Raw genomic sequence first — 12,984 nt, 5'->3', positions numbered from 1 at the left:
TGAGTGACACACTGATTAATTACCTCGTCTTTGCTATGCTAACAAACAGCTCATTCTCCTCTCCCAATTAAAAACATGCCTTCTAACACTCAGCGGCTTCACTCCAGGAAAATTTCCATTTAGCTCTTGCATGAAACCACAAATTGCAGCAGAACCTGTTGTCTTATGAGACTCAATTAGTAAAAGATGACCCAAGCTTGCTTTTGTTGGAAAAGGATGTGGCATTTAAAAGACTTGTGTGAGCCAGAATTTCAGCCCCCGCCACCGCCACCACCCTCCTCCCTCCATGCTCAATAGTTTCCACTGTTAAGAACTCATTACATACTTTGGCCTTGGAGAGGAAAAACATTTAGCACCTATGCAGATATGCACACCTGTGTCCAATGCTCAGAATCAGTGTAATAGCACTGGAATAGAGGCCATTCTGCATGTGCATCCCCTCGGAGATTAAGGGGAATATTTTGGGAAATTTTTCAATACTGAACATCTAAATCTTTATTTTTTTTGCAAAAAATACCACTGCTATGTGGTTTAAAGCAAGAATTTTATTGATGCTAACAGCAGAAACCTCTGCCCAACTGTACAAAACCATCTCAAAGCAATCCTTTTTGAATTAAAACATAAGTTGCAAGTCCTCTGGGGCTTGTACTGAATAGCTATAGTTAAGTTTATGCAATACGGAAAACAGCCTAAAAATGTGCACAGAGATGTCACAGTCTCACATGCCACCCGCTGAAACATTGTTAAAAAAACAGCTGCCCCTTCATGGCAATGACGATCCCCAGTGGCTGTAGCCTTGCCCAGCAGGAACATGTGCCCTGCTGCACCACAAAAACTGCTTTGGAGCAACTGAAGGAACACATCAAAGAGACAATCACAGTCTCCAAACAACCCATATCCACCATCCACTGAAGAATCCGAGGGGATGTGCCATGCAGGTCACGACTGATCCACAGAGACCCCACCCTACCGCTCAAAAAACCCAAAAGACCTGCTGCCAGTGATCAAGTTGAGCCTGTTTTAAGAGCTCCTGTATACATTATTACAAAGGTGGTTTTAAAGCTGCTGCAAATGATGTATAACACTTACATTTTCCCATTTGGATTCCACCAGTAATTTATTGGTATGATATGACACATTTTAGTAAAACAACACTATTATTCAGCTTGATCTATACTGTTATTTTGCCAATTATCTGCAATTATACAATAATGACATAATTACTGCATAAACTGTTTATCTTTTTCACAATATAATGAGTTTGACATTCCTTATTGCAGAACTTTATATATCGAAGTCTTAAAGGAGCTTTGTATATTCAATATAACATGGGAAATTGTTGAAATAATTTTAGTTACATTACTGTTTATCATGTAAATCACATTGTAGCGATTACATAGCTAATGAAATGAATTCAAGTCCTTTCCACTTGAATTATGTGATTAAAGATATCATAGAGAGAAAACACAGGCTGTATTTTTTATGTGAAATATCGCCACCATTTCGTCAAACTAAGATCAACAAGCCTAGTTTTGGACAGAGCCCACGCTGTTCTTTATTTCCTGAGGGCACTCTGAGGCTGGCCTCAGATGTCTTTCAGTTCCTGCTCTCTCCTTCTACAGTGGAGGTCTACTGCACAGCATATGGATGCAAGTCTCATCACAATCTGACAGGTCAGCTTCTGCTTATGCTGTTTGGCATTTCACAAGCTCTCCAGATGTGGTGATTTCTATTGTAGATGTCATTGAATGCATACAGCAATACATCTTTCATGCACTCCTCGTGGAGCCCGAAGGAGGTCTAAAGAGAACCCACTCCACACAAGGAAAATGCAACCTAAATAATAACTAATCCTCAGGTCAATTCACACGCAGCATCACACACCTGCTCTTTCACATCACATTCTGCTGCTCTACCTCCAAAGCAGACTTCTCCCTTCTCCTGTAATTCCTCCAGGAGCAGCATGCTTTTTCCAATTTTAAACAGAACACAGAAAAAAAAATATCTGTATTTTTTAAATGCATCATATAAGTAAAACAGCAAAATAGGCAATTAAGGTCATGCTGAAAACTAAAGCAGAGATAATGAGGGCAAACTGAGGTGAAGTAAAATTGGAGCTTATAAGATCCTGAAACGGCGCTGATGTCGGTTCATTATATTTTTCTATCCCATTTAAAAATAATGATGAAGCGACCGATTCCCATGTGAACTGATCCCTGTTTTCCAACTCTTTCTTCTTAGCCTGCGCTTAAATCAAAGAAAACGCAGATTCAGAGAAAAAAATGACAGACAAGCTAAAAAAGAAGCCAATTCCCATGGTGGTGGATCCATTATCTCAGGATGCGGCAGGGGGAAAAAAAGACAAGAAAAAAAAAGAGCTAATCATCAACTATTTTTGGCTCCAGGTGTGACCCACATGTGTGCACAGAGTCTTCATTACTTGGAAAATGGGAGTCTCAGAGCAGCCAGCACACTAATGGGGCCTCCGCTCCACAAACAACACACACATGTGAGCAAAGGGCTTCGGTGCTGCCAGCTGGCATCCACTCTTTTACCCCCTGTCCTCTGAAAAACACACCCACAAACACAAATCTGGATTGTTAATGGAGCTAACACCCCCTCAAACCTTTGGCCCCGCTACTGCCCCCAACCCCTCATGCTTTGAGACATCACGTAGCTTACAAAGAGTCAATGCGCATAGAGAAGAGACTGTAGGTCACAAACTAAGCACTGGTAAAGTAATCATAACTGAGACGTTTTCCATCCAATTCTGCTAATAGAACAGCCACATTTTCTGCCACTGTTTAGCTGAGCTGCCTGGATAGAAAAACTCCTCATTAGGAAAGAGTCTCCTCAGTTTCCCTGAAAGTAACTAAGACTGGCAGCGGGGCGGCAGCCAGTAACACAGGGAGCAGAGATTGAGAGAGAAAAGGAAAGAAAGAGGAAAACGGGGGGGGGGGGGGGGGGGGCGCACAACATCTGGGCTGAGTTAACCACTGGCCATTACAAGGTCCTGAACTCAGCAGGGTCTGATGGAGAAAAGATACAAGCACAGAATACTGTGCATGATACTGATTGGGGAGGACGGTGAGTATTCACATAAAGACAAACCACAGGAGTAGGACAGAAACATCACATGGAATTATGTGTGCACCAGCGACGAAATACGACAGCCCCTAGGAGGTCAAAGGTTGGATCAGCCTACTAACAGGCAGCTTGACTTTGGCAAATTGTAACATATAACAACTGTATAGAGTCTTGAATCTGTAGCATAACTTATACAAACAGTGAAGATGTGTTGCGATAAAGAAAATAAAACTAATGTACGTATAACAGTCTTCACTGGCATTACATGTAAAATGTGAATATTTGTTCAACCGCACCACTGTGTGCAGTCTGCTGCACACTTACTGAAAAAGAGGATGTTCTGAAGACGCTGTGGGAAGGTAAACAGGAATATTTCTGATATGGCACGTTTATATTCAGGATGAGAAATTGATGTTGAAAACATTTAGCACTAAAAAGCTGTTTAACAGCACATGAAAGCCTGTCCCTTAAATCGTTTTAAACATTTTTTTCCCTCCACAAATTGCCCGGTTCCAGCCATGTTCAGATATACTGGTATATAGACAAATACTTTTTAAAACACAGAAGCATTTTTGGCTCAGTTTAAAGTTAAATTATGCTGTTTGTGTAGCTGGAATTCAGAGCTCAGCTTTGAGTAAGCCTGTGACATATTCTTGGAATAAGTTCCGGTTCTTTAAAGACATTATATTTCACATTTCACAACGTTGCCTCCATATCCCTGTGGTGTTAGTATTAGACATTCTCCGAACTCTAAACAAGCTTCATTCTGCGGGAAGTGAAACTTCATTCTCTGGCAAGCACGGATCTTCTGCAATCAGAAATAACTTGTTGGTAGAATACTGAACAGTTATGAAACTATGAGAGTTTGTATTGACACTAGATGCATATTTTAATACTCCATTGAATATTAACGAGAGGTATGGCTTTAAATTAAGCCTCCACAGCCGGGGACTTGAGGAAATTGCTTCAATCAAAGTCAATATTTCTATTATATTTTGAGGCAGATTAAAATTTTATAAGATCACATAGTTGTATATCGGCAAATATTGTTAATAAAAAATATTTTTTGTCAGGGATCCTCCTTCTCTTCTTTTGGCTACTCAACAAGTCACCTGCCTCCGTCTTACCTCGTCCCGAGTATCCTCCTCTATCACTCCTCTGCATGTCCCCCTTCACTAAATCCATGAATCTCCTGTGTTCAACATCCTTTCTCCAGTATATGCACTATCGCTTCTCTGCACATGTCCAATACATCTCAACCTTGCCTCTTTCTGTCTCCACAATACTCAACCTGAATGTTCGCTCCGATATACTAACTTCTAATCTTGTCACCTGTCTCCTACTCACTCACATACATTTATTCTATCATGTTTCTACTAACTCCTCTCCAGCCTCTAATACAAGTGATATCATATTTATTTAACAGTAAACATAGGATTTCCTTTATAATCGTGTCAGCTCCTGCTTCCAAGGTCAAACATGAACTATGAAACTCAACTTCGAACAGCCAAGTGTTCTTATGGTAAATGGACTGGTTTTTATATAGAGATTTTCTTCTCTACCTGAGCACTCAGCGCTTTATACAACATGCCTCATTCAATCATTCACACCCACTCATACAAGCACTTTCTTCTACCTAACATTCACACACATTTCGACAGATGTGTCAGAGGACAACATCTTGCCCAAGGATATTTAGCATTCAGACTGGAGGAGCCAGCGATCAAACCACCAACTTTCCAGTTAGTAGATGACCTGAGCACCAGCCGCCTCTCTTATCAAAAGCATACAACAAAAACTAATTGAACTTGGAAGTGCAATTGTCTTCTTAAATTCAATTTGGAAAATTAAAGCCAATACATAGAAAAGAAGTAGCACAGTGGTGTAGTGCTTAGGACTGTCACCTTACAGTAAGAAAGCCAGCTGGGGGCCCCCTTTGTGTTGGAGTTTGCATGTTGTCCCTGTGCCTGTGTGGGTACTCCCCAGGTACGACTGCTTCCTCCCGCATGTCCAAAGACATGCATGTTAGGTTCATTAAATTGACCATAGTGTTAGTATGTGATAGACTAGCGATCTGTCCAGGGTTCACCCAGCGTCTTGATCAATAACAGGCTCCAGCTCCCCACGACCCTGAACTGGATATTTTGTTAAGAAAATGAATCAATGGATGGACGAACATATGAAATGCTGACTGCACATTTTGCATCAAGTCACTGCACTGCAGTATCTTTCTGCATGTGTTCACACTAATGAACTATAACAACACAGATTTCATAATTTGATATCAGCTGATTGTTGCAGTCCTTCCATAATAACGGTTGATCCAAAATCCACACATCACAAAGATTAAATCTATGGGAATAAAATGTACTAGAGTGAGTTAATTTCACCTCAACCGCTCTTTCTTATGCACGGAGTTGCACAAGAAATGAAGCATCAAATAAACCAAATGCAGAGGCACAAACACCAAAATTAAGTCCATCCATTTCACGTCATGTCTCTGAGTGTTTCTCCTTCATGGCTGTCCCTTTGGGTCGACATCAGTGATACAAACTAAACTATTCTGCAGCAGTCAAAGAGCTTCTTTGTGCTGCCTGCCAGAGTCCACACACAATCTAAGCTCATCATGCCTGCCTGTAGTTTATTCAGCCTGTAATGAGTAATCTGAGAGTGATCGCACATTTTCCAAACACACACACACACACATATGCGCTCTTATTTTTTCACAATTATAAGAATTCAAAGAAACGCAGATAAGACGGACATCCAAGTGTAGTTTATTATGCCTGTAATTATAAATACAAGAACGGCTAACACAGAGTTCATTCCGTGTAATTTATAGTGGGATATAAAAGATGCTATAGCACTGAAACCACTTTGCTTTTCCTTGGCCCTGCCCAGTGTTCCCTCCTCAAGTCCAAACCCACGGCAGCCCATGGTCCTCTCTAATTTCACCCCAAGCAGCAGAAGCTCGAGCTGAAAAAGAGTAATGTGGCCCCCAAGTCCAGCAAACTATTCCCTTTTCCTGTCTCCCTCCTCTTCCAGCGACCACAGATCGACAGCTCTACGGCCAGCACTGGCCCAAAACTATGAGGGGTATTTTCAGCACTGTAATTTAAAAGACACATGGTATACACACAGGCACAAAGTCAAATACAGAACCACACACTCAGCAAATACACAGCCATTGGGGATAGATCAAAAGACAAGAGAGTGGAGAGGAGACAGAGATGCCCACAAAGACACGTGGCCCATTAGGATCAGGTCAGTGTGCCTTGAGTGCCGAGTTTGAGGAGTCTTGTACTGAGCAGCTCAGTACAGGAAAATAGGGTGGAGGCCCAGCAACAAAGAGATGTGAAAGAAACTCATCTGTAAACAGGAGGCCAGTATTGGGAAGTTATGGCAGAGAGGGTAGAACCAAGAATAGCAAAGAGATTTAAAAAAAAAAATGTTTGTTTGGTACTTGATGATTCACCACTTTGCTATGCTCATGCTGTGTGTCATTTAATTCTGGAGAGAAATCCAAAGATTCAATTGATTTTGATATATGTTACCATTTTAAAGGCTTTACGACACAAACGAGACGGCTTAACTAGGATATGTTATATACCCAGTGAATATGTGGTTAACAGATTTTTGCTTTAAATCATATAATGTTCTTCAGATGACATTAGTTGGCGGTTGATGTACTATTTAAAAATCTATTTGTAACTCTTAAACCCAAACGTATGTTGAAGGATATCTAAAAGTTTATCAAAAAGCCCCTTTACTTGGAAAAAAATAAAAGATGTCCAGAGGAAAAACAAAAAAATTTAATCTGAAATTGAACCCGTCTTCCGTGCGCCAACTACCTAACAACTGTCGCTTGTGCACATACATACACACTTGCACTGATTACAGATGCAGTATATACACTGCTCTTTCTGTCCAAGACCTTAATTACCCTGTGCAGTCTTATTTCCCATAAATACAGCAGGAGCAGGGCTGTAATTAGGGCCTATATTTACTCCACCTGGCTAAGGGAGAACCCAATTCAGTGCTGGCCACAGGGATGAGCAAGCCCCACTCAACTAGGCTGCCTTTGGAGGAACCAAGGCACCAGCTGTGTCCCAGCTCATGGTTCTGGATGCTGTGGAGGATGAGGAGTGCCTCGCAAAATCCAATCAGGTGCACAATAAAACCTGTGTCACAGTTCCTAATACTGTATTTGCTGGAATGATCTCCACAAAATACTTAATTTGAAAGAATTCATCCCCTAACACAATAGAAGCTGTTTCCTAAACCATCTTTGCAACCCATCTCTTAAACTATCTCATCTAACTTTTGCTTGTCTGCTGCTTAGGATTCTTAATTCCTATTTTTCTTATTGTTTGCGTGTGAAGTCCCAGTCAACTACCCCCTAGCAAAGTGTTTATGTATTGACTGGTTGGCAAGTTGCAGCTGGAGGTGGCTGGTAGCTGCTGTAAAATTGCTTCCTAAAGCCCCACTCACTCCTAGTGGCCTAAACAGCAGTCTATGCCCCTCTGGCAACGACAGGTTGCTAGGGGAAAACTGTGTATTCGCTGACCAGATGGTGAGTTGCTGAAGGTTGCCTGTAGCTGCAAGATTAAATTTATTGCAAAGAGGTATACAGTGCTGTACAGAAAACCATGTTGCCATTGGTTTGCAAAGCATCAGATCGCCATGGTAACATACAGATGCATCGAGGATCAACTCTGGGTTCAGTATCTACTGATTCTTTGATATGAAAAGTCAGGAATTAATCCACCAACCTTCTGACCGTTAGATGACCTGCTCTTTCAAATGAGTTCTTAAAAGTATAATGCAAAGTGGAATTCAGCTGAACCGTAAACCTCTTACAAATTCATCCCTAGTAAACAGTAGCCACCTTGGTAGTCGCCGACCCGCGTCCAGGACAGTGTGATGGGGGCTTTTACACTGCATGTCATTTAATGGTTTTAGCAGGTGAGCTGCATGGCACTCCTGCTCTTCTAATTTTTTAATATTTCTCTTTAGCCTTGTTCTTGTTTTCGCAAGAGCCACCATTATAACAAATAACTCCTCATTATTACATCTACATGAGCGCACCTGCTTTTTGAGGAACCGATCAATAAGCCTGCATTTACCTTGAGTTATTTCTCATTCCTGTGATATATCCAGTGACTGTTAACTACCTAAAAATACCTGGAAAATACAACATTTCTTTTGCAGTCCTTAAGGGAGGAGGAGAATAGCCAGTACAATCACTTATTGGATCAGCACTACACAGATGAGTGTTGCAAATGATACGTCGGCTTCCTTCCAAATTCGGGCAAAAGAAAAACATTTCTGTTAGATGTATACATTTCACTTTGTTTACTCCAGGGAAATTCGGATTGAAAATTGGAGAAACTCGTGCTTTACCCTAATGCTCCCCAGCTTTCTTACAATATCCTTCCCCCAGAAGTCTTTTCAGAGAAGAGTTGCGGCGTCTCCTGATGAAGACAACTGACTGGCGCTCAAGCAGGAAGGAAAACAGACCTCCCAGTGAGGTTACAAATTCGCATAGTTTGGCCATTTCTCTGCCCCTCTGTTTACTTTGTGGCCACAATGGCCGTTCCCTGCCATCGCATCACATCTACAACAACAAACCATTGAAAATGCAAAGTGGAGAAAGTGCTTGAAAATGCCTTCATGTCAGAAACAAACAAACTATTTTGTGGAATCTCATCGAAACCACTCATGCAATGTGAAATGTTGTGCTATGTTATGTTTTATGGTGTCGAACTGCTTTGTGGCTCCCACTCTTCTCTGCATCAGAATTACTGCACTCATCATGTTTCAGTGTGTTAAGGATTCAGCACCCACACCCTTCAGCAGATCTGGTGCTAATAGGAGTGGCAGTGGCGCTCCCATTCTTTTGACAGAGAAACACATCTGAAAGCTGTATGGGTGAGGTTCTGCCCACTCTTCAGAGGGCCTAGACCAAAGCTTTTCAAAGCAGGACCTTCTGGTGTTCTGTTATAGAAGCAAAAGAAGAAAGGGAGAGAATGCAAAACCAAAAAGGCAAGAGCAAACCCTCTCATAACTTTGATCTGGATCCCAGCTCTCCTTGGTTTGAGGTGGTGAATTAATGTGCTGACTACAGAGAAGCTCAGTTTGCTGAATCACATATCTGCACATATTAGTAGTCTGCGAGGCAAAGACACACATTAATCAGAGAAAGCAAAGAGAGAAACAAAGAGGGTGGAGAGGCTAGTAGACTTGGCTCAATGGTCTCTGAGTGTCCTTGCGGCAAGCAGTCTAAGAAAACTTTTTTTAAAGCCACAAACCATTTTTGAATTGACAATTTTGTTGCAGACCAGCTGGGAGAGGGAGGGATAAAAAGAGTCTAAAAGGAGTCTATCATTAGCTTCTTATATATCTTATACAGAAAATAAAAAAGAAGAAATGAGAGTTAAGCAAGCATAAAAACAAGAGTAAACCTTCAGTCTGTCTCCTACTGTGGTTGCTTACTACATTAATAAAGATCTCTGACAATAGCTGCACTGCTTAGATAGAAAAGTGTTGACAATGCATTTGTTATCTCTTGTAATAAAGGAGGTAAAATGGAAGATGTGGCACAGGGAGAATGTGACATAATTTAACCTTTTTCTAGCCATATAATACTCAGTCGTTTCTAGTCTTAGCAAATGCTCTGCCTGTTTTTTTTTAAGTTTTTCATGCCATAAGCTGCTTTTTAAATTATTTTGATTCCAGGCCTTATACTTGACCATTTTCAGAAGAATGTTTTTAGTTTGTTAAACCACTTAACACTGATCTACGAATCATTCAAACATTAAAAAAGACACCAGTCTACCCATGCATTTTAAACTTACTCTTTAAAAACATTCTAGTGAAAATGGAAAAATGTGCACGTGAAATGGCAAATATAATCTTGATTTTGAACCCCTACCCCCAAAAGAGACACATCAGGTAATCATTGTGAGTAACTTTGATTCAGTTCTGAACAATACTCTGAGAGGAGCAGCAATTATTGTTGTGAATGAACGGATTGTTGATAGATGCCTCTCGACTGCATCCACTGAGCTCATCAGGTCATCGACCAAATGAGCTAAGACTCAATCAAAAAATGTATGTGGATAAAAAATGATGGAATCTCCAGGATTATTCAGATGCAGCAGAACTGGGAAGAGTAGATGTGAAGTGCAAAATCTGTGCAGTACTCGTTTAGGAAATAATTTTTTAAACTGACCTAAAGACGTTGCCTTTTCACATATTTAGTTCTCCCCATTCCTAAAATGTCCTAGTGCAGCATATCCCCGCCACGAGGAACCACTGGCTCCTACTGGAGACACTGTTTGAGACAGACAGACTACCCAGCACTGATTTAATCTAAACTAATGACACCCTTTGGCTGCACCAAGTTGCCTGGAATATCATATTTTCAGGCAATTTATAGCACCGCTGGAAACATCTTCTTAAAGTCTGCATTGGATTTCTGGGGAGAAAACCCTCCTGTGCAGAAAATTCCAACAGGCTGCAGAACAGCAGTGTGCTAAAATGACATCAACACTGAGACACCTGATGTAAACAACTGGGTTCAAAGACTGGAGAGAATCAGCTCATGTTACCTCAGAAAACAGACACCCATTCACTCCATTATACAGGCAGTAAGACGTGTGGCACAAATAAAATCATCTGCATACCCTTTCCTTTGCTGCCTCACTGACTTCAGAGACATACCTCTGAAACTGTAACCCTTACATAAAGGTCTCGAAAGATTCAAAACAAATAAAGAACACATGGGCGAGTACATACTGTGCAGTGTGAGTAGATACAAATGTCTTCACATGTTCGCAGGTGCATGAACCCACAAATATGCTTCACTTCCATACAGCCTGCTGTGCCTTCCAGGTATTTCTGTGATATAATATATTAAAGCTGCTGCTTCATGTTGTGTTTTTGCAAGATTCTTCATATTTACAAATGTGAACAAGAGACCATCAGGCACAATACTACCCCAGTAATTAAATCAGCCTGGGAGGTCCACTGTGGAAATGTGTGAGATTATTTGCACTATACTGAGCTGCCTCTCGCAACACTCACTCATGCCTCCCCCACTTCATCTTTTCTTCCTCATCCCCTTAGCACACAAATGCCCTACCACTCCACTTCCTCATTGCTGGTGGATAAAATTGGCTCAAAGCTGATCGCCAATGGAGGAGAAAGGGGAAAAAAAGGAGGGATGAGGGCTGGGATGGGTACCCGTGGGAATTAAAGAGCAGCGATGACATCGTGTGCAGCACATCCATAAATCAGTAGTAGATGAATTACTGTGAGTGGCCAGTGGTGAGCATTCTTGGTTACTGTTAACATGTTTGTCACTAGATGGAGTGCGGGAAAGTAAAGGGGCTTATATTACAGTAAATGGCAGTGGAGCACAGTGACAATGAACAGGGTGGTTATTCTACCAATAGGTACTTTGAAGAGAGATGATTTTCTATTTCTTCTACACTGTAAACAAAATCCCACGCCACAAAAAAAAGCAAGAAGTGGACCACAGTTACAAGTGTTACAATGCCCAGAGAGCAGCTGCAGTTGTTCCTTTGGCAGCATTGTGATGACTTTTTACTGGAGACTTACCTGAACAGGTGCCAGCTGGGCTCGGGGATCAAACACGCGGATCATCTTATCCTAGCCAAGCATTAAAGAAAGAGAGACTTAGTAAGTCAATTAGCAATATTAGAAATTTTTATTATTTTTGATACATGACACAAATATTAAGAGGGCCAATTTAAACTGGGCCTTTTTAAAAACCAAAAAAATAATGTCTGTGTTGTAATTTCCTCTTTTTTCCTTCTGTGGAAAAAAGCTCAATGGAAAGGGGTTTTTTTTAAGTATTTTTTTTAAAAAGTCTATATATCTATAGTAAAATTAAGAAAGAACAACACAAGCTCTCCAAAGTGCCCTTATTCATCAGCGTGATCTCACTGATTCATTGTTAGCAAATGCAACCCAGTGACCTCGCCGTGGCCTCCCGTGCCGTGACCCCGGCCAGCCCAAACATGCATTAGGCATCAATCAAAGCAGCCAATCACAGTGGCTCCTATGTGATTGGAAGGAAATGGGGGCCTAATGGGATCAAACTGTGACTGTGAATGTGAATGTGTGTCTGCAGCACGACCGTGATCACCGCAACGGCCTAACGTGAGGAGCTGACAGCAGGCAATACTCTAAAGGCAAAACCATCGGCACTTTTAAAGATATACTATGCTAACTGTGATGCAGTTAAACTCACAAAAAGATGAGCTCTGTGCAACAGAATATAAATAAAGAGCTACATTTTCCCGATTTTTTTAACTTGAGTAGTAAACAAGGGTAATAACTAACGTTCTGCTTCTTTCTCTGCCTCTCCACTCCTGTGTGAGTGAAGCCCACCCACGAGTATGATGGCCCAAAGCTGTGTCTTCAGGCCGCTGTGACCTGGGGCTAAGCCAAAGACTCAGAAGGCAGACATACACACAAACACACCCACATGGGCCACAGCCCACCTGCTGCCAAAATGCCAGATTTGGTCTAAAACCAATCTATGAGCTCTAAACTATCTCTAAGTGGTAAAGATTTATTTGTGGAGCTTATTTTGGGAGATAGTAAGCTGGTGCTGCCCCTAACAATTATGTCCATGATTTATTTGAATTATGTTGTGAATGCTGAAACCTTCAATGCAAACCTTAGACTAACCAAACACATACATGCCGACTCTCTCACATAAGATATGGAAGGGGACACCAGCTTGTGCAAATACACAAATGAGAGGTTTCTCACATACAGATGTCCTCCAGCAAGCAAACGCGAACACACACACTCAAATAAGCAAACACACCTTGTTAAGCCTATGACAACAACAACACATAT

The 12,984-nt window shown here is 41.3% G+C and overlaps 1 protein-coding gene across 2 annotated transcripts in view; it reads right to left on the bottom strand.

Annotated features, from left to right (window-relative positions):
- Window positions 1-12,984, bottom strand: part of LOC120745160 (mitochondrial import inner membrane translocase subunit TIM16-like) — a 111,299-nt gene that overhangs the window by 89,562 nt on the left and 8,753 nt on the right. For both annotated transcript variants that reach the window (XM_040049878.1, XM_040049860.1), the window contains exon 7: window positions 11,713-11,763. In XM_040049878.1, coding sequence (XP_039905812.1) covers window positions 11,713-11,763 — 51 coding nt within the window. The remainder of the gene's footprint in view (window positions 1-11,712; window positions 11,764-12,984) is intronic.

This window comes from Simochromis diagramma, unplaced genomic scaffold (genome assembly GCF_900408965.1).
Source record: "Simochromis diagramma unplaced genomic scaffold, fSimDia1.1 OVJJ01000321.1, whole genome shotgun sequence".
NCBI lineage: Eukaryota > Metazoa > Chordata > Actinopteri > Cichliformes > Cichlidae > Simochromis > Simochromis diagramma.
Note: the sequence above shows the minus strand (reverse complement) of the source record. Positions and strands in the feature narration are given on the sequence as shown.